Source organism: Narcine bancroftii, chromosome 1 (assembly GCF_036971445.1).
Source record: "Narcine bancroftii isolate sNarBan1 chromosome 1, sNarBan1.hap1, whole genome shotgun sequence".
Classification (NCBI taxonomy): domain Eukaryota; kingdom Metazoa; phylum Chordata; class Chondrichthyes; order Torpediniformes; family Narcinidae; genus Narcine; species Narcine bancroftii.
This window is the reverse complement of record NC_091469.1, coordinates 458,324,983-458,352,595: the sequence shown is the minus strand read 5'-3', so window position 1 is coordinate 458,352,595 and position 27,613 is coordinate 458,324,983. Positions and strand designations below refer to the sequence as shown.

The 27,613-nt window shown below is 40.3% G+C and overlaps 1 protein-coding gene across 1 annotated transcript in view; it reads right to left on the bottom strand.

The window, feature by feature from the left end:
- The window catches only part of malrd1 (MAM and LDL receptor class A domain containing 1), a 318,021-nt gene that overhangs the window by 34,394 nt on the left and 256,014 nt on the right, over positions 1 to 27,613 (bottom strand). Inside the window, exons 28-30 of the mRNA XM_069914667.1 lie at positions 20,964 to 21,121; positions 12,682 to 12,883; positions 6,035 to 6,313 (exon numbers count right to left, since the gene is read on the bottom strand). Of these exons, the coding sequence (XP_069770768.1) occupies positions 6,035 to 6,313; positions 12,682 to 12,883; positions 20,964 to 21,121 (639 nt within the window). The remainder of the gene's footprint in view (positions 1 to 6,034; positions 6,314 to 12,681; positions 12,884 to 20,963; positions 21,122 to 27,613) is intronic.

Below are 27,613 nucleotides of genomic sequence, written 5' to 3'. Positions count from 1 at the left end.
TTTTCTATTTCAGCTCCGAGATCAACCGCAAATGTCAATAGATTTTGCAGTGGGTAGATTCTCTCCTTTTCCCAGCCCTCCCCCAGAGAAAACACTACATATTGTTCTTAAAATATAACAAAGCTTTTTTTTAACCTTAAACTTCTGTACTCAAATTATTAACATTCTAACTTATTTATATGTATTATCTTAATAGCCCTTTTTAATATTTATTTTACTCCTCTTCTTGTTGCTTATTCAGTAATTGGTTTGCAAAGCAATGAGCTTCTTCTGGGTCTGAAATCAGTCTATTTTGTCCATCAGGGATAAATACTTTCAACACCTCTGGATGCCGCAAAACAAAATGATATCCTTTTTTCCATAGTATATTTTTTGCTAAATTAAAGTCTTTTCATTTCTTTAAAAGTTTAAAACTAACGTTTGGATAAAAGAATATTTTTCCCCCTTATGTTCCAGTGGTTCCTTATTTTCTTTCACTTTTTTCCTTGCCAGTTCCAATATTTTTTCCTTCGTTGTATATCGTAATAGTTTTATTTGTATGGAGTGCGGTTTCTGATTTGGCTGTGGCTTTGGTGACAATGCTCTGTGGGCTCTTTCAATTTTTATTTCTTCTTGGAGTTCTTCCACTCCCAAGATCTGTGGGATCCATCTTTTTATAAATCCTTTTATGTCTGCCCCTTCTTCGCCTTCTTTCATGACCACTATTTTTATATTATTTCATCTGTTGAAGTTCTCTATGAATTCAATTTTTTGGGGCTAATAAATCATGTGTTTTCTTAATTTCTTTATCTCTATCTTCCAATTTTTCTGTTAGTTCAATCACCTCCATTTCCATACCTGTCACTCTGTCTCCTACCTCATCAATTCTTTTTCTCATATCTGTCATAGCTTTCTCCATTCTGTATTTTTTAATCTGCTTCTTGAATAGTTTTTTAATAATACTGAACTCAGTCATTATTATGTCCATTAGCATCTTTATTTGATTATCAAAATATTCTTTATCAATCATTTGTTTCTGTTTTTTACTTTGTATTTCTTCCTGTAAGCTTTTATTTTCATCTTGATTTTCTTTCTCAAATTCTATTTCTGTATTCTGTGTGGTTCCTTCTTTTGGTGATATTTCTTTTATAATATCTCTCAACTGCCGATTCAGTGTTTCACTGTCGGCGCTCGTTTCTACCATTTATTTCAATATTATTTTTATTATGTACATGTGAGGATGTCTCCTCCACGATCCCTCCAACTGTCAGTGGAGCAACTTGCCGTCGGTGACGGTTTTCACTGACTTCTCGTGTATTATGTGTATCGCGCATACATGACTCTTCACGCTTGCGTGTTGGGGTTTATTTTTTTGATTTTGTCAGCCACCGATCGAGAGTGCTCCGGAGGATATCGCCACTCAGCTGCCCGCTCACCGACTTCGTTGAGCAGGCCATCTTCTTCGGGAGAGTCCCCTGCTCCCTAATATTGGTAAAACCTTTTATTCTGGTGATTTTAAAATTCTTCTTTAGTTGATATGGTTAACTTTTTTTTCTTTGGTGCCATCTTTAAATTCTTCTTGTCGTTTTTATCTTATGATTTTTCAGTGATTTTCTTATTTTTCAATATTTTTAAAAAATTTTCTCTGAGGAGGGCTGGTTTTCCCTGACCAGCCATTACAAAATCAATATTCTTTACCAAGGCAAAGGGTCCCACCTTTGCCTCTACCAGGGGGAGTAGGCTGCCTCGAAATTGTAGACCCATGCCAACTGGTTCGCCCGCCCACACCCATCCCTGTTCTGTCTTACCTACCTTCAAAGCCCACCACACAGTACCCTACTTGATGTCGACGGAAGTGCTGTGGCCACTGCCAATCGCGCTAGAACTATGCAGCTGTGGATAGCTGCACAAAATATGCACCTACTAACCATGGTACTCAAATCTATCATGCATGTGCCAGCTGGTACTCGAGCATGTAGAAAAGAATAAAGATGGCCACACCCTGCCAGCCAACCAACCTCGAGATGCTGACTAATAAAGTAAGAACACTTTCTCACATTTCACACAGGACGTCTGGCCATCTTGACTGTGCCCATCTGTGGTCTGCGCCCTAGGCGGCTGCCTAGTTCTCTTTGTGGTAGTGCCGGCCCTGGGAATAAGGAGCTTTATTTGGCATCGTCCTGTTCTTCTCATTAAGCCATGCACAGAAGATGTTCAGTCTGTCCAGAAGGAAGTCATCATTGTTCTTAATTCGCCAGGTTGATCAATAGTCTTGGTCCTTTGCCACATGTGGCTCATGTTGCTGGTGTCACATAGCTGTCGGTGGATCTTCTGTGCATACCCACACTTTGCCTTCTGGATTACACAGGAGAGTTCAGCTTTGGCTGATATTAACACCATCCTATCCCCTCTCCTGAAGGCAGCATCACAAGCTCTGTGAAGGGTCTGAACCTCTACATCCAACCATGGTTTCTGGTTAGCTCTGGTTGTGAAGCATTTGATCTTGGTGACATCCTTAATGCACTTGCTGATGTAGCCAGTCACTGAGCATGAGTACTCCTCTATGTTCACATGATTGATGTAGGTTGCCACCTCTCTGAAAGAGCTCCAGTCTGTGGTGTCAAAGCAGCCTTGCAGGGCTGCTATGCACCCCCCCCCCCCCTTTGGTCATCTCCCTGTGAACTGACCTAATTTGTTTTGCCAGTGGTCTGTATGCAGGGCAGATATGTAATCTGAGTAACCAAGGTGGGAGGATGGGGGTGCACCCGATATATAGTGTGTTCTCTCCCCTGGTGGCAAAGTTCACATGCTGTTGATAACATGGTATTATTGAAGTCACCAGCAACAAACACTCAACAATCAATAGCAGCATCTTACAGGCAGCCAACATCATAAACGGCCCTGGTCACATCCTCTTCTTACTGCTACCAATAGACAGAAATACAGAAGCCCAAAGACCAACATCTCTAGGTTCAGGAACAACTTCTTTCCAACAGGTATCAGGCTTTTGAATGACCCCTTGTTACACAAATCAGGACCTGATCCAACACCACAAAAGGGCTGGCTACACTATTGCAATGTTTTTTTTTGCACTAGAATAACAGCGAATATTATCTCTTTTTTTGTATTTATTATCTCTTTTTAATTCAATTAAGTATATACTATTGCAGTTGTCTTTTAATTGTTTTTGAAGTTTTCTTTGCAAAGTACCAGTTCAGCTATAGCAAGTAAGAATCCTGTTACAGATGATCAATGTTTATGACAATAAATACATTTTCACTATTACTTGCATCTTACGGTTGATGTCACAACACTTCATACACTGTAATTCTAGTCTGCCAGTTCCCAGATTCCATGAGTTACCTCTAGATTTTTGCAATACTCCAAAGGTTACTGCGGATATGTTACAAAAGATATGACAGTGTGCCACAAAAAGATACTGTCGGAAGTGCTGCTCTTCATCCTTAAACCCTGCAGTTGAAAACTATGCTCATTAAAATCCCTTGTGCATAATGCTTATAGACCAATATAATACAGCATTAACTTCAAATAATAGGTTAGGAAAGGCTGGGTGCAGTGACCACCCTACATGTAAGCAATACAAGGTCTGCTGTTACTGGGCCCTCTCTCTGCTATAAAGGACAGCACAAAATGTTCCAGGCCCAAAGTCCTAATGGCTCTAATCAAATGAATCCTCATTTAAAATTTTCTGATGCCTTCAGACCTTGTTAATGGAGTAAAGACTGAGCATCCTGGATCTCAGATTCCTTGATCCTCATCTCATTAATGTTCTCCAGACAGGAAGGAGCAAACATTATACTGGACAGGGTCTTGCCCTATCCCTCATCTCCTACACATAAGTTCTTTTTTAACCTAAAAAAAATATACTTTATTTACAATAAATTATTTACAAACAAGAAAGTCATTCAAGTCTTTTTACACACATAATGTCAGCTATGTCGATACACTCTCATCGATGTACATTGTTACATTTGTTCTCACAATACCCCATTACTACCTCAGTGGCACTTTGTCGTTTCTCCCCCCTCAGTCCCTACAAAGAAAATCCCAAGGACCTTGAGGGAATCAGATCTGACTGTGAAGGGGATGGTCAACCGATCGGGCCAATTACTGAAGATCACTGGTAACTTCTTTGGCACTTTATGAGGACTCAAAATGCCCACACATGCTGGTCAGTCACCAGACCGATTGTGTATCTGAACAGAAGACAATGATTTCGTCCTTGTACAGAGAGGAATTGATCTAAGAGCCTCCATTGCTTGGCAAGTCACTCCTCTTATGCCAATGTTCTTCCTGATGGATTCTGCAAAGGGCTCTATGCAGCACACAAATAAGACTGGGGTCAGCGGGCAGCCTTGCCTAACTCCAGTCTTGACATTTCACACCCATTGATTTGATTTGCACCACGGATGTCTGTTAGAGCAGTTTAATCCTATTCCAGAATGGCAACAAACATGTGGTGGCCCAATGCAGTGCAGTCATCTGCAAAAACTTCAAGAAGAAAGCCTCCAGTCCAAGGACTGTGGAGAGAGTAAGTGCTGCAACTTGTGTGGGGGAAGCAAGTCACCACTACAGAGCCAGCTCAAAATATATAGCCACTTATCGACAGGCAATAAAAGGGCAAATGGCCAACACCACCACCCCCAGCGAGGTTAACACCTCCTTAACCTCGACTGCAACCAAAACTCCAACAGAGACTGAGATCAGGGGTAGAGAAGAGAACCCAAGCACATCCACCTCCAACATCCAAACTCCAGCCACATGTCTGGAAACAAGAAGACAGAGTCAATGGAGGAGGGAACTGCAGAGGGAAAATGGCAGATGATGGAAAAAAGAAGAAACTAGGAATGGGCACTGCAAGGAAAGGGTCAAGGAGCAAACAGAAGCTAGCAACCTCTTAGCATCAGCAGTGGAAGCTAGCACAAGCGCCAGATGAAGACAGAGGAAAGGAAGTAAGAAAACAAATTACAGTTAAGCCAGACTCCAGTAGACCATGAGCAAGCCAGAGGCCATTGGCCCCCAGCTTTGGAGGCTGGAAGCAGTGCAAAAGCTGTCACCCCCAAGCTCCGGGAGACCAGGAGAAGTCCAGACTTCGTGGCCCTCCAGCTATGGGAGAAGAATACAAGCTAGCCAGGAGTTAGAGGAGCAGGAGCAAAGCTGGATCTCCCTCCCAGTGACACCACTAATGTTGACTGAGGGCACACCATCCCAGAGGAAGAATATATTCTGTTTCTAAGCCCGCAATCAGCACTGAGTGTATGACTAGTCATGACTAGTCTCTAAGGATTGTGAACTGGGATCTCCTATGAAGAAAAAGATGTGGTGATTAAAATTGATACCCTCAACACATGAAGTGTTAAACACACCATACGCCATGTAAACACCTTGCTATACCTTGGTAAAATCAATGAGATGTGATTTTTCTACAGGAGTGCAAGTTGCCACACCTCGGAAACTATCGGAGGTTGTTGCCATGGTGGCCCCATAGGTTGTCTGTATGGCTGGGGGGAGGGTGGGGCGGTGAAAAGATTGGTGGGCATCTGATCTGGCCATCTTGCTGCAGGATGGCACCTTTGCAATCACATGAGTTAAGGATGTATTTGGGTGACGTCTCCTCGTGGTGGACCTGAAGTACAATGCCACCCCACTCTGGATGATCAATGTGTATGTCTAACCCGTGCGGAGAGAGTTATGGCAGTCTTCCAGCAGCTCTCACTATTGCTGGTGGCAGCTAGACTGGTTGTTCTGGCCGGTGACTGCAACTGCAGACTAGACAACTCTTTCTTTTAAGTGATACAAAGTAAGCAAAAGCACGAAATTCAAAGCCATTTTGACAGCCTTCTACTCGACACTTGCTCAAGTGAGGCAAAATCGGGCGCTCCGTGTCCTATTTACCAACTACTGGGACTATTTCCTTTAGTAGGTAAACTTTGGCTCTGCCATGTCTGGATCTAGATAATATAGCTGAAAGTATCCTGGCTCAGGAGCAACATTAGTAAAAATTCATCATGATGGATAAATTATTGGGACTTACGGCAGCCAAATTCATCTTCTGCTGAAGAGCAGTCTGAGACTCCATCACACCTGAGCAATGATGGGATACAGTCCCTATTGGAACATTGGAATTCTTTATCTTTACATTGATCCTGAGGAGGCAGGGTGTCTGGAACCAGAGTCGGACAATTTGATTCATCGCTTCCATCTTCACAATCTTCTTCACCATCACAGATCCAGGATTGATGAATGCACAGCTGCGCATCTCGGCACTGAAAGGAGACGGGGGAACATGTCCCTGGCAGAGGTGTAGGTTGTTCTGTGAGGAGATGAGAAAAATATTGAGGGCATGCAAGGACGAATTGTCTTAGTTTTAAATATTTCCCTTATGTTGTGTTCCCCAGTAACCATCCTTATGGAAATAGTTACAGAAGAAAGTCATTGGCATTGCTCAATGTCAATACGCTGTCTTCAAAGGGTATTCGCAGTACAGGAGCTGGTATTGCCTATATTGAATCAAGGATCAAAGTGGCTGCAGTATATTGGCATTGAAGGGGGTAACTCTTCAAGAATAAAACACCTTAGATACAAGATTAAATATTAAACAGCTTGAACTGAGGTTAGGCAAAATGTTCTCATGCAGAGGTTTGACCTTAATCTCCTTCCATTAACAGTCCTTTACAAACTCAAAGTAGTTTTATGATTCTCATAAAAGGGCTGGGGGCAGGAGTGAGATGTAAGACATCTGTGAAGGATCGGTGAAGACAGAGAAGTCTTAAGGAGGATGAGTACTGACTGATAGCAAAGCATTTTAAAGAAATGGAGTGAGAACCAAATAGAAGTATGTAAATTGGAAATGGAGAGCAGTTCACCTGAAATTGTGTCAAAAAAACAGGAATGTTGGAAGAATTCAATCAGTCAGAAAGCATCCATAGAAAGAGCAACCAGTTGATATTCTGGGTCAGCCACTTTTCCTCAGAACTGGGTTGTGTTTATAGTTTTCAAATCAGGGCTGGGGAAGGAGTGGGGTGAATGGTAAAATAACAGATGGAGATTGGCTAAGACAGATCTGATGATAGAAAGCATGAGTAATGGCCATTAGTGAGGAATGTGAAAGAAGCAAAGAGGGAAAGAGATGTAGATTGGAGGATAGGAACCAATGAGAGCGAAGCTAGCTGAAGTTGGAGAGTTCAATGAACAATAGGTCAGGCAGCATCCATGGAGAGAAAAATAAAGTCTCGAAAAAGGGTCCCAACCATTTCTGAGCTAAGAGGCCAGAGAGAGAGGCCATGTGAAGCTAGATGGCACTTCTTCTAAACGAGTCTGCTGTAATTGTTCTCTTTGACACTGAAGAAATCAAATGCCAATTGGGTCCCCCAAATCTGCAGGGATGGTCCTGTGGCATGCCACTTTAATTCTCAATCCTATTTCAACCTTTCTGTCTAAGACTTCCTTCACTGCCATAGTGAAGCCCGACGTAAACTAAAATAACACATTTAAATCATCCCATCCAGGCCCTTTACAACTATTTGGAATGGACATTGAATGCTACAATTTCAGGTGAACTGCTCTCCATTTCCAATTTACATACTTCTATTTGGTACTCACTCCATTTCTTTAAAATGCTTTGCTATCAGTCAGTACTCATCCTCCTTAAGACTTCTCTCTCTTCACCGATCCTTCACAGATGTCTTACATCTCACTCCTGCCCCCAGCCCTTTTATGAGAATCAGAATTTATTTTCATGAACATGTCATGAAATTCATTGTTTTTGCATCAGCATTGCAAGTCTAAATATTGCTATAAAGTATATTTAAAACAGAAATAAATGAGTGCAAATGAAGATAAAATGAGGTAGTGTCTGTGTTCATTGACAATTCAGTGTGAAGAGGCCATGTCCTGGATGGTGGGGGTTCTTGAGGAGCGAAGATGCTTTCTTAAGGCACTGCCTTCTGTAGATGTCCTTGAAGGAGTGAAGACTGATACTCATGATGGCGCTGAATTCACAACTCTCTGTAATATTTTCCTGTCCTGTGCATTGGCATCTCCATACCAGGCAGTGATGCATCTGATCAAAATGCTCTTACCAGTACTCCTCTAGAAATTTGCATGTCTTGGGTGCATGCCAAAACTCCTTTCATAGTTTCAGGAGAGCCTTCTTTCACCTCTTCATCTAGGTCATTTATAAAAGTCACAAAGGGCAAGGTCCCAGAACAGATCCCTACAGCACTCTACTAGTCACTGGAGTGCAGGTAGAATACTTTCCTTCCATTACTACTCTCTGCCTTCTTCCTCCAAGCCAATTTTTTTATCCACACACCAAGGTCCACTGATCCGGAGCCTCATGATTTTTAGGATGAACCTTGTCAAATGCCTTGCTAAAATCCATGTAGACAACATCTACCACCCTACCCCATCAATTTCCTTTGTTACCTCCTCAAAAAACAAAATTAGACTCGTGAGGCATGACCTTTCTTTCACAAACCACCTTTGAGTAGACTGTACTTCTCCAAATGCTCATAAACCCTATCCTTTAGAATCCTCTCCATAATTTTTCACACCACACCTCCCGCACCTCCCCTGTGTCCAAAGATAATTCTAAGATCATAGCTACTGCCCCAACTATCTCTTCTCTCACTTCCCACAGCCACCTGGATATATCGCATCCAGCCCTGGGGACTTATCACTCTTGATGTTTTCTTGCACTATTTTCATATATTTTGTAAGGTTCGCGCTGTGACGTTGCTGCAAAACAATGGATTTTGTGACATGTTCCATGATAATAAATTCTGCTTCTGATTCTTATTCACCTTTATTCCAAAGTTCTACTTCCACTAATGTTTTGCATTATATGAACGAACTCACAGGTTGTTTGCACGTCAATGATTGCATTATGTAGGTATAACATTTAATATCTGGATGGTTCTATTTGCTGTTTAACACAACTTTGCCAAAAAGCTTTGAGTTTGAGGACATGCAATGATCCTACTGAGAGTGAGTTATGAGGTTGATTATTGTGGTGGGGTGAGATTAAAAGCAAACTTGTGCAGCATCCTTGACAGAAGCCTAAGCCATCATAACTCCCAGATCAGACCATGTTGTTAAAGGGACCAAATTTGTTCAAAATACTCCAGAAGTGGTCACACTAGTGCCTTGTTTAATTGTAGTAAGATTTCCTTAATTTGAAACTCCCTTAAAATAGTGGACCAACATTTATTTACCTTCCATATTTTCAATTATATTTTTATATTAGCTTTCTGTGTTTCATGCACAAGAAGCCCCAAATCCCTTTGTGCTGCAATTTTTCACTAAACTATATTCCATTCTTTTGTTCTTCCTTCCAAATTGAAACACTGCTTTTTCCCATATTGTACTTAAATCATTAACTTTTACCGACTGTAAACAAAATAGCACATAGAAGCTATAATTGCCTAAATATACTTCTGTGGAGCAAGCAGTTATTAGCTAGGCATTCAGTATATTCTTTCCCTGTTAATTTGGGGAACCTCCCTCAGAGTAATATAACCAACAAACACAGATTTCAATGAAAATCAAACCAAAGGAAAGATAAAATTTTGACAATTTTTTAGTTTCCCATTTTTGATGTCAGACCATGTCAAAATTTTTCTCTTTATATTTGCACTGGGAAAGAGGTTTTGGCTAATTGAGAGTTGAAAGTCTCTATGGTAAGTTGATTTTCTAGTTTCCCTGCAATTTCTAATTGGTCACTGCACTAAAGATCCCCCCTCACTTTTTTTCTCAGCCCATTTCACTCAAGCATAATAACAAAACTTCTGTCTCATAGCTATTTATTTTTGAAATTTTGAATTCCATGTGGCTATATGCATGGGCACTCATGGAGGGGTTTCTTTGCGGCATGGAATTCTGGGAGAGCAGGTTCAATGCGTCACTCATATGTCATTGGCGGCGGATAGGCACCCCTCTCCCCGGGAATGGCCAGCGGTGAGTGTAAAAGGATGCAGAAAACCGGTTAACAGTGGTCCAGTGTGAATGGCTTCTTTAGCCAGTTTACTGAGCGGCCAATTTATAGGTTTGCCAGTGCAATTACATGTTGACTCAGCCTCTGAAGTCCACATCCCTTGAATGATCAAGAAAGGAAAGATAATCCAGTGAACACTTAGATTACTTTGAATTGCTCTAAAATAACATGGAGGAGAATAACTGGTGCTGTGATTCTGGAAAAAACCCAAAAAGGTGTTGATCGGGAGGTTTCTGAGTAATTGCCGCAAATTGATAGCAGAGTTTATGTTGACTTTCCTCACTTTACTGCAGATTATCTCTTGAATGATCGGGTAATAATTAAGCAATTGAATAGGAGGAGGGCACACTCGAGCAATATTCAACACTGTTGGATATATGCAGCACAGTTGATGGCACCAGGTTATTATGATGCCAGTGACCCAAGTTCGAATCCAGAACTGTCTGTAAGGAGCATTTACATTTTCAGCAATCCATTTTCCTCCCCCCTTTCAAATACCCTTGGGTTTGGGGTTAATTGGGGTGTTTGGGCTTATGGGCTAGAAGGGCCTGTTACCTTCTTGCATGTCTATGTTTCTGCCTATGTTTAAAATGTATGTGAATGCTTGGGTACAGGTGCAGCAGATTTGGAGTGCAGGACTTTAATGCTACAAGAGGAGCCCTAGCCGTAGCAAAAAAATGTATTATGTCAGCCTGGAAATTAGAAGATAACTTGAGAATACAACAATGGTATATAGAAATGAATAAATGTATTCCATTAGAAAAAATAACATATAATTTAAGAAATAATATTGCAATATTTGAACAAATATGGGAGCCATACATGAAACACAATAGAGAAAACCTACCGGGGGCATCTGCCACCTAAAATGACAGAAGGAGAAGGAAATGAAAAGAATTGACTCAGTGGAATTTTGTTTATTTTTATTGAGTGACAACATTGTTTAACTGGTTTAATGTATCTTAGATTCTGTACTTTAAATGAATGGGAGGGGAGGTAGGGATGGTGAGATGGGAAGAGGGAGGGGGGAGAGAAAACGACACTGTATATATTTGAAAAGGAAAATGTATGTATCTTGATCAATGTGGTTTATGATGTGAAAAATAAAAAAATTTAAAAAAAAAGAGGAATGGTGTTTGCTCTTGTACCCTTTGAAGTAATGATCTTAGCCGTTTCTTGATATCACATGGAGTGAATCAGATTCTGTGATGATTCAGGAGTGAGCCCAGATGCATCAATATTTCACTTCTCTGATTAAACATGGTTGCAAATACTTCCGCTTTATCTTTGGCTTTCTCATCTGGGTCTCACTATCAGTAGGGAGAGAGACAATCTTGAAGCCATTTCCTCCCATTTGCTATTTAATTGCCTATCATCATCTGTGGCACAACATGAGAGGACTGCAAAGCCTTCATATGAGCAGTTGATAGTGAGACTTTTAATTCTGTCTATTTTATTCAGTATTCATTCTTTAAGGATAAAGGTTAATTATTGTCACCTAATACTACACTCAGAATGTAACGTACATGAAATTCTTTAACTTTGTCTACCGTAAGGCAGACAGAGAGTCTCCATTTTATCCAGCGCCCCTCACAGAAACCTGGTGTTCCTAGGTGGTCTGCAACTACTGATCAGTCCTAAACCTGCTTAGCTTCTGAGATCAGACATAAGCTTGATGAGTGGTTCTGCATTGTACTTTCATAGGGCTGCACTTCATTATTTTTAGTTAATGGTTCTGCTCCTGGCAGCTTCTGCTTTTCTTGTTGAACTGGGGCGATTCCTTTGCTTGATAGCAATGGTAGAGTGATGAATATGGACACAGTAATAGTAAAAGCATAAGTTAGACGTTATAGTAGTATTGCAGTAACCTGGGCTCTAAACTTCTCTGTACCTCTTGTCTCTCTGCTTCTACATGATGGTCCTTGTTACCATAATCGCTTTTAATATCTCTTTAGGTAACATATATAGGCTTCCTCCTGAGATCCCCACCATCATAGAAACTAGTCCTCAGATAGGTCATGTTTGGTAACTCTCCTTGGCACGTGATAACATTAAAGGCACTACATAAATATAAGTTGTCATTGTTGAATCCCACAACTCCTGAGTTCAGATTTTTGCTCAACTCTACTTCAATCAGCTTTTGAAAGTCTGAGATTTTGTTGCAAATAAGCCCTTTTAACAAAATTGATACAAAATTTGACCTCACGGGTTCTTGATATCTGCAAAACAGCAGTTGTCTCATGGGGGAAAAGCACATAATCCATGTCAGATAGTCTGGACTTGAAACTCAGATTCATAAAGGTTATTTGCTATCATGAAAAGGGCATTTAGATCAAGATATGCTGCACTTTGCTGGGTCTTGAGAGGCAGATTAGAAAAAGAACTTCAAAATAAATTCTTTTACACTTACTGTTCCAGATCATGAAATATTTAACATTTCTTTAATGTATTGCACTGACAATTCAAGTGCAATTTTCACTTTGTGTGTGTGTGTGTGTGTGTGTGTGTGTGTGTGTGTGTGTGTGTGTGTGTGTGTGTGTGTGTGTGTTCTACAGATTGCATTGAGATTTTTATTAAATGGTGGTGTGGGGAGACAGGCATCCTACAATCTGGTGCTAACCAAAAGGTTAATGTGAAAACATAACCTTTTAAGCCAAAACTAAACAGCAAGTTCTAAGGTACAGTACCTCCAGCAGCACATTCCAAGGTGAAAGAGATATCGTCAATTGCAATGTCTGTGAGGTTATCTCCACCAACTTCAGCTTCAAACACAACTCGAAATGGATGGTTGTGGGCAAGTATCACATTGGCATAGACCCAGTGGTGCTCCTTGCTCCCAGACACTGACCACATCAGCAAAGGCATTCCAGACTCTCCAACGGTGTACACCTGTGAGAGGAAAATATTCCTTGAGCTGACAGACAGCAGAGTGTATATTCTCCTAGGTCATTTTCAGATCACGAAGTGATGCAGTATTTTCCTCCCTAGTTCTGAACCACTTGATTGAAACAGCAAAGGGATTGTCAGCACATTCTTTAAGAATTCAAACATGGCAGGATCCAAGAAAATAAATCAGAATTGCCGCACATTACATTTTTAAATAAAACAAATAAATCTGATAGATATTAGTTATTTTAATTCCATAATTAGAAGAATTTTTTACAATTTAGTGATACTAAGAACCTGAAACGGAGTAATTGTTATGTTGATAAGTGTCTGTCATTAGCCAAAGGCTATTCTTTGGTTCTTGCTGTGACCTGTTTTAATAGTTTGAGAGCAGAATTTTTCTGAGAATCTGATTACAGCTGAAAGCTGCAGGGTCATGACCTTCTTTCTGGGTGATGACAACAAACACCTCGATTTCAGATGTCCTACGAAATAAATGAGCAAAGGAGGGTAGTTGACCATGTAGTGGGTGCTTCTTCATTGTGTAGTTGGACTTGAACCTCATCACTATTGCTCAGCAATCAAGTTAGTCATTGCCACATTGATTAATGGCAATGGGTCTGGTGGTGCAGGAAGCAAAATTAAACATTCTTATCTACTACTTTAAGATAGAATACTGCTTCATTAACATGCTTAACTTGGAAAATGGGGATGATATAAATAAAATATAAAACAAGGAAAATGGGTATGGGGGTGGAGATGGAGCATTTCTACTTTCATCCTCCACACTCCCCCTTCTTTGTTCACTAATTCCCTCTGACTGCTGTCCAACTCTTCCCATCTTGTCTGAAACATCAACAGTTCTCCCACTGATGCTGCTTAACCCATTGAATTCTTCCAGCAGATTGTGTTTTTTTTTCAGATTCTAAGAACTGCAACCTCCTTTGTGTCCCCTTCAGAATGTTGTTTGCTTCATTGGAACCAGCTTTTCAGTGCAGTGGAAAATAAGATCAGTCTGGTTTATCTCTCCTCATTCCACATACCTTCCATCTCTTGAATCAACCTGGTGACCCTTCACGGCAATCCCTCCCTTGAAAGTATACAATATGCACATTTTGTATGTTAAGGGCAAACAAGTCATCAGAAAAAAATTAAGATACAATTGGACCCAAAGGGACATTTTTGCATGGAGACAGAGGATGCTGGGGAGGTCTGGAGTGAATACGTCACCATTTTCACCAAGGAGAAGGACGTGGAAGATGGTAAGTTCAGGAGGGGAATAATGAAATTCTTGAACAGTGTCATTAAGAAGAAGGATGTGGGAGATGTCTTTCTATGATTGAAGGTTTATTAACCAATCAAATAGTATCTTAGGTGTACAATAGATGGAAAGCCGAGTTTAGACATTGACAAAGCTTTTTCTATCTTCGCTGGTCACAAGTGAAGAGTCCAGATGATTGGAGGAGAGCAAATATGGTACCTTCAATCAAGATGACTAGCAAGGAGCAGCAGGTACAATACAACTCCGATTATTCAAAATGGTTGGGACCAGCCTATTTCAGATAAACTGGTCAATTTTTAAAAACAACACAATAGCAACAGCAAATCACTTATAACAGTGTTTAAACAACAACAAGCAAAAGGAAAGGCTTTTAAAGCATGAAATAACATTTAATTCTCATCAAAAAACAACCTGAACAAAATAAGATAAATCCAACACCAAGACCTTGAATTTCTACTCAGAGGTTTTTCCAAAATACCAAATTTATTTCAACCTTTGGCTTCGGAAAAAATTTTCGCATAACTGAGGATTTCTGATTATTTCAGATATCCTCCTTTATCCAAAATTTTGGTGTCAAAATTATGTCATTTTGGCTTCGAATTTTTTTTCAGATAAATGAGGATTTCTGATTTTTCAGAAATCTTCAATTATCCGAAAGAAAATTCGGAGCCGAACAGACATCATTAATGGGTCCAAAGAATTTTGGATAACTGAGGATTTTGGATAATCGGAATTGAACTGTAATGACATACCAATGCCATTACTTGGAAATTTATTGGGAAAAGCTTGACAGAAAGGACTAATCTACACTTGAAAAAACAGGATTGCTTATTTTTCCATGTATGGGTAGTGTGGTCCCCAACCACGACATATGTAAATGTATCATTTTAACTATTCTCTTCCATTTCTTTCTTTTTTCTTCCTTTTAGGATAGATTAATAAGGGGGGGGGTGGAATGGGGATGGGGAGGGGGGTAGAATATGTACTACATTGTATTAGACATATATTATCTATTATTGAAAATAAATAAAGTTATCAAAAAAAAGTAGGGTTTTTCAAAGAGAGTCAACAGGAGATTGTTAGGTGGGTGTAGGAGGGCGAGATCCTATCTAACCAATATGTTTGATGTTTTTTTCAGAAGTAACAAGGTGCTTTGTGTTGTGCACATGGACTTCAATCAGACTTTTAGAACAGTCCCACATGGGGTGCGGGAGGGGGAGGATGGTGTATGGGGAAATAATCCAAATTTTAGACCCCATGAGATATAGGACATGCTGCCTAATTTGACCCAAATTGACTTGGCAGTCATAAACAGTTGGTAATGGTGGAGAGTTGTTTTTGTGATTGGTAGCTTGTAACTACTGGTGATCAATACTAGGATCTCCCCCTATTGTTTGTTGTTTAACAATGTATGATGAATAATTACCTGGTCTGTAAAATGTAAGAGCAAGGAAATTATTGCACAACTGTATACAAAATAGTGGCAAGTCCACAGCAAGAACACTGTGTGCAGTTCTTATCACTACATTCTACGGAAGATACGATTGCACTAGAAAGGGTGAGGTTCAAGAGGATAATGATTGGATGGAGCGTTTCAGTTATGAGGAGAGAGAAGATGGGTTGGGTTTGTTTCTCTTGGAGTGATCAGGAACCAGAATGAGGTCTATAGAATTATAATGGCATAGATAGGGAATATAATAAGAAACATTTTGCTGCAGTGGAAAAGTTCAAAACCAGAGAGCACAGGTTTAAGTCGAGGGGGTAGGAGGTTGAGAGGGGAGTTTTTTTTTCATTCGAAGAGTCATTGGTATCTGGAAGGCTGTGTGTGAGGGGAATGGTGAAGTTAAGTACCCTCACAACATTTAATATTATCTAACATAAGTTGCCAAGGATCTGTTTCTGCTCTGTGTGCCTCTCTGACTGATATTCCAGATGTCGTCTTCCAAGGCATGATATAACTGGAAAAAAAGATACCTCCATGCTTGTAACCAAGTCCTCTTGCAACAAAGCTGAATGCAGCATGTGTCTTCCTAATCGCTGGAGTATCTTTTAGAATTTCATAATATAGGAGGTTAGCTCATAAAAATATGTAAGTTCTTCCAGGGCTTGCTAAGGTAGATGCAAGGGTGATGCATTCACATGCTGGGGTGTGCTGAACCAGAGGTCAAGTTCAAGTTTATTATCCACAAATTATACAATATAGCCTGATGAAATCACATTCTTTGGTCCTCAGTGCAAAAACATACAAACACACAATCAGACAAATGATAAATATGCAGTACATTTATAATAAAAATCAAATAAATACATCTTGTTTAATAAATAGTCTTCTCAAAGGCTTGCATGAGCAGTTCATTTCAGTCTTTCATCATTTTCACTGCCCATAGGAAGAAGCTGTTCAGCCTGGTGATTCTGGGTCTGATACTTTTGGATCTCTTTCCCGACAGCAGTGGCTGAAATATGCTGTGTGTAGAGCGGTAGGGATGCTCAACAATTTTGTGCACCATCTTCAAACAATGATCCTGGTAGATCATGTTGAACATGGGGTGGGAGACCCCAGTGATCCTCTCTGCCACTCTTATGGTCCTGTGGATTGACCTCTTGGTTCTTGGTCCAAAATGCTCCAAAATATTTCATATGGAATTTAAAGTGGAGGTGGGGGCGGGTGGGCTAAAGGAGGAGATTTTTGAAGAAGAGGTATCCTAAATTAAATTGGGTCCGGTTGTGTGAGTCTGGTCGGGCGAGGATTATTCCATGCTTTAATTGTGCAGGGGAAGAATCGGGCTGACTGTCTCGGGACTCTTTCAATGGTAGTTGAGTTTTTGTTTGTGTCTGGGACAGCAGCTACTGTGTCTTCCAAATATGGTCTGACAAGGGTGAAGTACCTCCTTGACAGAGGTTGAACAATGATGGAATTTGCGCATCAGAAAATTTCAGACTCCTGTTGCCTTCACCGCTGTATGATGCATCTGATCATTCCAACGCAGGTAGTCCTGGATTTTGATGCCAAGGCTTTTGGTCTGTTTGGTTTCATCAAGGGTGACACCCAGGATTTTGTATGATGTTTTGCCTGGTTTTTTCTTCCTGGTGACACACAGGGTTTCTCTTTTGGAAGGATTGAACAGCATTCCCCATTTTTGTGATATTCTACCGTGCTATCAAGATCTTTATGAAGAGCATCCTCGTCATCAGCTGACTTAATTGTGCGGTATACCAAACAGTCATCCACAAACAGTCTAGTGGTGCTTGTGACTTTCTCATGAATGTCGTTGATGTAGAGTAACAACAAATGTGGGCTAACACTGTGCCCTGGGATGTACCACTTAACACTGCCTGCCATTCAGAACTTTTTTTCCATTCATGCACACCCGCTGGAGACGTTTCATCAAGAAACTGGTGTTACACTGGAAATCCATCTTTTTGTGTAGGAGTGAATACTGTAGAAGTTGAGCTGCTTAAGTAATCTTTGGTGAGGAATGTCATTGAATGCTTTGGAGAAGTTAAGCACTACTAAATCAGTGGTGACATTGTTTTCTGATCCAATGCTCTATGACAAAGTGGTTTTCAAACTGCCCCCCTATATCACATTCCACCTTAAGCAATCCCTATACCATAAGTGCTCTGTGATTAGTAAGGGATTGCTTAACGTGCTAAGTGAGTGGGAAGAAAATGTTTGAAAACCACTGACCTAAGGATAGCCTCAGTGATTGGGATCAAGAATGACTGAGAAGAGGATTTGAATGTATCATTTTCAGATGAGGACTGGGACACCACTCTTAATTTAATTAATGAATTTTCATTTTGTGCTCATCATTGTCTGTTACAATTTAAGGTGTGCATTAAAAGCACATGTCTAAAGTTAAATTTTCTTGCTTTTATTCTGATATTGATCCACTATGTGATAAATGTAAAATCTTTGAAGCTTCACAGATTCATATGTTTTGGGAGTTCCCCAAATTCAATAAATTTTGGAAACAAATTTTCCAAACTTTACCAGTGATTCTTAAGATCAAATTAGAACCATGCCTCTTAATTTCTTTGTTTGTTTTCCCTCAAGAAGAGGTGATGTCCTTGATTTCAACTCAAAAATGAATCCTAGCTTTTACATTGTTGAAAGCCAGATGAGCAATTCTGATCAAATGGAAAGTTAATTCTTCACCTACTCATATGCAATGGTTGCATGATTTTACGTCTTACTTAAGATTGGAGAAAATTAGATATAGCATTAAAGATATCAATGTTGAATTCGAAAAGTTGTGGGGTCCATTCATGGACTACTATTGCAACTTGAAGATTTAGTTATGTGAATGCCTTGAGGATTCCCTATCTGATGTCCGAGAGTCATAATTCCATTCATATCTACTTACTTTATGCAGGTTAACCTTTTTTTAGTGAGAGAGATAGGATTAGTGGGGGGTGGGGAGTTCTTTATTTACTTTTTTTTTATTTCTAGAGAAAGCCAGGCTATAGTAGACAATTAATAATGATCTCACAGTATAGGATGAAGATTTATAGTCCCTACATGGGATTCTTAATTCTATCTTATTATTTTCCATTTAACATCAGAATCCGAGGTTTTGAGTAAATGTGTTGCCTGATAATTATGGTTTATATTCTGAATTATAATTTTTTCTGGGGGGAGAGCATGAATGCAGTCCCCCACTCCCACAAATTTTGCAGCCAAGTAGCCCGCATTTGGGTACATCACAGGCATCAGCACATCTGAAGTGCAATTGGATAATGAATCAATTTGGAATTATTAAAACAGTGGTTTTCAAACTTTTTCTTTCCACCCACATACCACCTTAAGCAATCCCCTATTAATCACAGAACACTTATGGCATAGGGAATACGTAAAGTGGTATGTGAGTGGAAAGTAAAAGGTTGGGAACCACTGGGATAGACTAATTCCTGGGAGAACCACCTTTTTGATCACAGTCTCTTCCCTCCCAGGTAAATATGTATTAAAATTTATATATATATATATATATATATATATATACTAGGAATTGAATTGAATTATGTAATCAGTTAAAAATCATGTATAAAGAGTTTTTTCTATTAAAATCAATAAAAAAAATAAAAAGAAAAGAACACCACTGTTTTAATTGCACTTAATTGACTCGTTATGTGCACAGTTTCATAACTCTAAAGGAATTGGGCCATTGACAATTTTTCTCAAGCAAAATATTTCAGTAATAATTGGGTATAGAGCAGTGGTTCTCAACCTTCCCTTCCCGCACACATGCCATGTTAAGCAATCCCTTACTAATCTCAGAGCACTTATGGCATAGAGATTACTTAAAGTGGTATGTGAGTTTCAGGGAGGCTGATTGAAAACCACCGCTGTGATGCCATCGACCAGGATGCTCTCGAAAGAGCCTTTGTAAAAAAATTGATGGTGGCCAATAGCCTTGTCCACCTCAGTCTTCTCAGGAAGTGCAGTCACTGTTACACCTTTCTGACAAGTGAAGAGATGTGTGATTAGGATGGGTCACTTGTTAAGTGGACTTCGAGGAACTGTGTAGTGGAGAGCACTCATACTGGTGCTAATGAAGTCCACAAATATTATGCTTGTCTTGTCCATGTTGAAACTCAGGTTGTTGTGGTCACACACCATATCATGAGATGTTCCACCTCTTCATTGTAGGGAAACTCATCATTGTTGCTGATGTCATGTCATCTGCAAATTTGATGACTGTTGTCACTTGATCTGGCATTGCAGTCGTGGGTCAGTTGTCAGTGGGCTGAGCACACAGCCCGTGCTCAGCATGATGGTGCTCAACGTTCTGTTGTGGACCAGTCTTTCCATTAGGATGTCCAGAATCCAGTTATAGAGAGGGGTTTCACAGTCGCAGAATGAGTGATCAGCCCTTTAGGACAGGGATTAGAACCGAGTCTTTGGAATTTCTAACTGATATGGTTTGAGGAGCTCAGTTGCTGAGTACATTTGAAATAGAGATCAAAAGGTTTTTGTACATTAATGAATTCAAGGGATATGTGGTTAATGCAAGTCAGTGATGAGGTAAAATATCAAATTTCATTTCAGTGACGGACCAAGCTGAAAATTCTCTGACGACTTTTATTATTATGGGTTTTTTTTGCATCATTAGCCATCTTATTTAATTATTTTAACTCTGATCTATACTATTGAATGTTCAGGCCTTCCCAGAAAATATCAGCTGCTGCTTTGTAGTAAAATGCAGGAAAATGTAAAATCTGAGCTGTCGTCTTGAAATTCATTCACACTGCGAGAATAGGAGACCAACGTTTCTAAGGGACTTCAATGTTATCATCATTTGCTGTGATTTATAATTCTGCATCTTACTGAAATTTTATTTGCAAAAGTTTAGAAAATTGTGGACATATACGACATGAAAACAGAGTTAGGCTATTTGGCCCATCGAGTCTGTTTCATCATTCAAATCATGGCTGATGCATTTTTCCTTTCAATCGCATTCTCTTGCCTTCTCTCGATAACCTTTGACACGGCCCCTTACTCATAAAGATTCTAACAAGCTCTGCTTTAAATATACCCAGCCTAATTGCTACTTTGATGTAATTTAGCATCAAAAGAATTACAAGCTTCATCAACAAAGATTTTCAACATTAGTTGTCAGTTAAATTGGGCCATCTATGGATAATTGCAAGGGTAGATAGAAAGGTTACCCTCAACAATCGATTATTTGATGTACCAACAACTGTCGTGAAAGTGGGATGTTTTCTCCAATCAAGAGGACTTGGAAATACAAATATCAATTATACAAGCAGATAGTTAAAGTACTTTTGCAGTTTCCTTACCTTCAAAGTACCCATTTTCTGTGAACCATAAATAAAGTACCAGAAGCGCAAGTGACAGACTCCAACACTTGCTGGAAATGAATCAGTGGTAGTTATTCGTGCAATGTCACCTTCATGCTGGGCTGCAGAATTAATGAATAGAAACATCCCTCCAACTCCTTCAAAGGAAACAAAATACCGTTATGTATTCCATTGTATTTCTAGGAGAAGAAGAGCTGAAAAGTAACAACGGGCAAATAACAAACCTCTGAAATTTGTGGTTTTGTTTACTTGCATAAAGAGATTACATAGTAAGTTGCATTCATGTTTATAACATCAGTGAAAAAGACATTAGAAAGAAACAGCCTCAGAAAGAAACATCAATCTGTCTCCAACATTGTCATCTGGGGAGCTCAGTGAAAAATAATTATCCACTTGAGGAGAAAGGGTAGAATTTGACGTACAAAATCTCACATAAATGGAAGTCATGTTGATTAATGCACTTTCTTGCCTCATGAAACACAACATCTCTGTGTTTAGAATATCGAAGAATGGAACTTGTTGTGCTTCATGAATAATATTTTCAAAGAAATGTATTTATATGTGGCATAATGCAATTATTTCCATTCCTGGATATTTCAGTTTGTTTTTTTTTCTTCCATGTAGTATCTTCTCCATCATATAAGTCAGGGGCCATTGGTTAGTCACAACCTCCCTGTCACAGATCTCGAGATGTGTTTGAAATTTGATTATTATGGGAGGTTGATCCATGCTGTAACTCTTTGAGTGATAGGGACTCGCCAACACATGAAGGTGAGGAAACAGATGATGGAATCTGGAGCAAAAAAAAATAAATCTCCTGGGGCAACTCAGAGGGTTGAGGAGCAATAGTGGAAACAAAATGATTTGTCAACATGTCGGGTCAGAACCCTTCATAAAAAAGAAACATACTTTGGAAAGTAGAGTTATCTTCATATCATGCTTCAAGTCAAATGGCCTAATTCTGCCTATTTAGCAGAATTATCACTTTGACCACCAAAATAAGGAGGATTCATTGCATGACCCAATGATCCTCTATCGTGAGCATCCATGGACGTTGTGTGGGCTGCCTTCAGGAGAATAGGTCTAAGGAAAGTATTTGTTCCAGATGGAGTATCCAGCCGAGGGCTGAAAACCTGTGCTGACTAACTTGCCAATAAATTCACGGACATCCTCAACATCTCATTCCAACAGGGCGTGGGACCCTCTTGTTTCAAACAGTTCTCAATTGTACCAGTGCCCATGAAGAGTGTGGTAACCTGCCTAAATGACAACTGACCAGTGGCACTCACATCCACAGCAATGAAGTGTTTTGAGAGGCAGGTTTTAAACCATATCAGCTCCTTTATGAGCAGCAACATGGATCCATTCCAATTTGCCTACTGCAGCAACAACTCTATGGCAGCTGTCATCTCTATGGCATCACACAAAACCCTGGAACACCTGGACAGCACAGATGCATACATTAGCATTCCCTTTATTAAATACAGTTCAGCATTCAACACTATCATCCTCTCAAAGCTGATCAGCAACTCAAAGGCTTGGACCTCAATATCCCACTGTGTAATTAAATCCTGGATTTCCTCATATCCACCCTTCAATCAGTGCAAATTGGCAGAATAATCTCTTCTACAATCTCCATCCTAGGGCTACGTACTTAGCCCCCTCCTTACCTATGACTGTGTGGCTCAGTATGCCACACCATTTACAAATTCGCTGATGATACCACAGTAATGGGTTGCATATAAAGGGATGATGAGTTGGCATACAGAAGGGAGATTGAAAACTTAGCTGAAAGGCATACCAATAAAAATCTCTCACTCAAGAAGGAAGGGTGATAGGTATGGTACATATGGATTTTAGTAAGGCATTTGACAAAGTCGACCTTTGGAGACTTGTTCAGAAAGTTATGAGGCATGGGATCACTTCGCTGTGCAGATTCAGAAACTGGCTTGCCTGCAGAAGGCTGAGGCTTGTAGTAGATGAAATGTGTTCTGACTGAAGGACAGTGATTAGCTGAGATCCATAGGGAATTTTTCCGGGACTTCAGCTCTTTGTAATTTTTATAAATGACTTGGATGTAAATGTGGAAGGGTGGGTGAGTAAGTTTGTGGATGAAACAAAGACTGTTGTGGATAGTGCTGAATGTTGCTGTTGGTTGGACATCGTGCAGAGTTGGGCTCAAAATTGGCAAATTAAGTTTAATCTGGGTAACTGTGAGGTGATGTAGTTTGGAAGGTCAAACCTGAAGGCAGAGTTCAGAGTTAATGGGAGGATACTTAACAGTGCAGATAAACAGATGCTCTTCGGGGTCTAAATCCATAGATATCTCAAGGTTGCTGCGGAGGCTGACTTAATAGAGGTCTACACGATTATTGGAGATGTTGATAAGGTCGGCAGCCAGTGCCTTTTTCCCAAGGTGGGAGTAGCAAACACAGGAGGACATCTGTACAAAGTGGAAGGAAGGAAGATTTAGAGGAGACATCAGGGGTAAGTTTTTTTTTCACAGAGGGTTGTGGGTGCCTAGAAATGCATTGCCAGTGGTGGTGGTGGATGCTGGAAAAGTAGGGGGATTTCCAAAACTCTTAGACAGGCACATGGATGAAAGAAAAAAAAATACTCTTTGAGTTATGAAGAAGATTTCATTTGTTTTTTTAGGTAAGGTATATATAAGTCAGCAAAACATCATGGGCCAAAGAGCCCATGCCGTACTGTAATGTTCTATGTTCTAATGTCACCAAGGCCAAGGAGCTGACTGTAGACTTTAGGAAAGGAAAATCAGAGCTGTATGATTCAGTGATCATTGTGGGATCAGAGGTGGAGAAGGTTAGCAAATTTAAATTACTGTGAATCACCATTGCACCGCAAAGAAAACATGTCACTGCCTCTACTTCCTCAGGAGTTTTCAGAGTTTCGACAAGACATTGGAAACCTTGGCAAAATTCTACAGATGTGCAGTGGAAAGTGTACTGACCAGCTGCATCACAGCCTGGTATAGGGACACCAATACCTCGGAACAGAAAGCCCTGCAAAAGGCAATGAATGCAGCTTAGTACATCGCAGGAAAAACTCTCCCCACTATTGAGAAAATCTACATTGGTACGCAGCTATCGCAAAGCAAAAGCAATCATCAATGATGCACATTATCTAGGACATGCTCTATTCACCCTGCCTCCTTCAAGAAAGTAGCATTGGTACCACAAGACTCGTATGACCAGGTTCAGGAACATTTGCTTCCCCTCCACCATCAGACTTCTGAACAACAGATGTAATCAGAGACTCACGTAAAGACTCTTATTTTCATATTATTTATTACTCAATGTTTACGTTTTCTGTATTCGCAGTTTGTTTACATTTTTCTCTTTTGTATGTATATCTTTCTTCTTGAGTATAGTTTATAGTCACTGATAAGCAGAAATTCTGTGTGTCCCACTGGGAAACGAATCTTAGGGTTGTATGCGATGTCCGATAATAAATTTGAACTTTGCACTTTGAGCATTGAACTGTTTTGCTGTTGATCAATTTTTTGGTTTCTTCCTTCAGGGACGAATAGAGATGCCATTTGGTCCACACTAAAGGTTTGATCAAGGGTGCAAGCTTTCTTCAGAAATTCAATTAAAAAGTATCAACATCAGCTTGAAAATATTGGTAAGGCAGAGACATATAAGCTTTTCCACCCATCTAGTAGACAAGGCCATAAAGGCACAGACAAATACATTCTCTCTATGATTACACAACATAGTGGAGACTGACATATGGCCAGGTGGAGATGATTGATGGGGAAGGCAAAGAGGGATGGAAGGGAAAGAAGACAGTGAGAGCAAAGAGAATGATCATTGTGGGATCAGAGGTGGAGAAGGTTAGCAAATTTAAATTACTGTGAATCACCATCGCACCGCAAAGAAAACATGTCACTGCCACTACTTCTTCAGGAGTTTGCAGAGTTTCGACAAGACATTGGAAACCTTGGCAAAATTCTACAGATGTGCAATGGAAAGTGTACTGACCAGCTGCGTCACAGCCTGGTATAGGGACACCAACACCTCGGAACAGAAAGAGACTGAAGAAAGTGGTGAGTGGGGGTGGTTTGGTGTTATTGAGGGCTGTCAGGGAAATGATCAGGAGATACTGACAGCGGAACAGGAGCAAGCAATCGCTGGCTGGAGGACTAGAGGGATTGTAGAAATGGGCTAGGGTGTATTCGCTACCCTCACAATAAGATTCCTATGCAAATGAAGAGTTCCATGACCTGCTTCCTGAATACCACTTTCAGCAGGAAAGCCCTTCAGCTCAGGTATCTGTTCACTATACTTTGCCATTATAGACCTGGTACAAGACTCACAGGCCTGTTCCATGAAACAACTAGGATGGGTGCATTAAATATGTCAATCAATACTGTTTGTTTTAATGTTTTAAAGTATTGATATATGTTAAACTTTTAAAAAAAAATTAATTGATTATAAATAGATTTTAATTTCAAAATACTGCATTCAAAAAGTGATAGTTTGGACTGCCAGCAAATATCAAAGTTTTTCTGGCTGGAACAAGCCCTTCATTTTGCCATCACTGCTATTACCCACTCAACTTTCCTATATCACTCAGATGTTGCCCAGAACTTCTCCTCAGACTCTCCAAACATCTGATGTGAACTGACAGCATTGAGCCTCCCAGGCGCAAGAGGCTATAAGTCTAGGATGTGATGTGCAATGATTACACAACCCAGTGACACTGTGAAATGAAATTCATTTGGATAGCATTTCCTGACTTGAGCATTAAGAGGAAAATGGTCAAACATTTTATTTAACTTTTCACTGTCAAAAAAAAATTAGTGTTATTTTCTTTCATTTAAAAATTCTACATAATGTTAACAATTGAAGCTCTGGCCCAGCCTTGCCACTTGCCAAGCTGTTCTGGGGATAGGGCTACAACATGTGTTGCCTGAGCCCTACCAGCTCCTTGCCATTCTAGGTCTGACGAAGCATCTCAGGTGGGCCTTCGCATCCGGCTTGGGTATGTGCAGGCAGGTGCAGCTGCAGGTGTGAATCCAGGCATGGGCTGAATCCAGCTTGATGCCACCCCCATGTTGCCTTGACAATTCCTGATGATGTATGTCCCCATGACAATGTGATTCAGGCCTTTGACAATGGCAGGAGAAACTATTGTGCTTGGGTTCAATGGTGAACTCACGTCGGAAAATACCTTCATTCGGCAATAATTTCACTGACTTATCCCATACATACAAAGCAAATTCCCAAACCACCTTCTGCAATCAGCTGCAGAGGTATTGCATGAGATAACATGAAAGTAGGCTTAACCTCATCAGAGAGTATGAAACCGATAATGTTTTTTTTTAATATTGTGGTTTCATTTTATTCCAGACTGAGCTTACTGTCCTCACAGTCCTACTCTTTAATCTATTTTCTAATTGCTGCAAATTCCTTCCCAAGTCTTCAGTTATATTTCTTTATGCCTCATTTGATTAAATACAAACCATTACTTCTGATTATATTACTTTTCTTTCTTTAAAATCTTCAGCATCAAGGACATCAAGATTCCAGTGGCTTCTTGCTGCAGGGAGTTACCATTACCCGCATTTAATCTGATGTGGACACCCTTGTTTAAGCTGTGATATGTCAATTAACCTACAGTATAACTCCGATTATCTGAAATGTTCAGGACTGTGTCTATGTTGAATAAATGTTTTTTTTTGGATAACTGGACATTTTTTTAAAGACAGGCCGATAGCAATGGCAAATCACATGTAACAATATTTAAACAACAAACAAACAACAAGGGAAGGCTTTTTAAGCATTAAAATAATGTTTAATTCTCACCAAAAAAATGCTGGCTGCAATGCCACCGCTGATCATCAACACCTCCCAATCATCGCAGCCGATCCCCAACACCTCCCCACCACTGTCACTGATCCCCGGCGCGGCTTCCTGGGCCGATGGAACAAGCACTGGTGAGTTGGCAGGCTCCTTTTTCCCCAGTCGCTTGAGTTCCCGATATCTGAGTCTCGACTCCAAATCCTCCCCCAGGCCTACTGCACACACACACCGGGGAGTTCGGTGTGCATGTGCGGTAGTAGTCCAAAGGGAGGCTTTTGAGTCGGGAGCTCCGGGGTGCCAGGGAGAGAATGCCAGTGAACTCTACTTGATGACACCGGGACAAGGGATTTCTCCAACCATTTGCGGCTGGGAGACAGTGGCACGCAGTTTGAGAGGGATAGTTGGAGAGAAAAGTCCATATAACCATATAACCGTTTACAGCACGGAAACAGGCCATGTCGGCCCTTCAAGTCCGTACCGGTTCACTTGAACAACTCCACTAGCTCCTCCACAAACTCCTGAAGAATCTTGACAATGAATATGGAAATCATATTTGCTACAACCACATTTGGAGCATTATGTGCCTTTCTGCTTTCCCAGCAATAAGGATATGAATAACCTGGAAAGGGTGCTGTGGAAGTTCACAAGGATGATGTCAGGAGTTATAGGGAGAGGTTGGATAGGCTGGGGTCATTATTGTCAAGAGTGTGGGAAGCTGAGGGGTGAGGTTATTCAAATAATGAGGGGCATGGATAAAGTGAACGTTCACAATCTATTTTCATAGGTCGAGGAGAAGGTAAA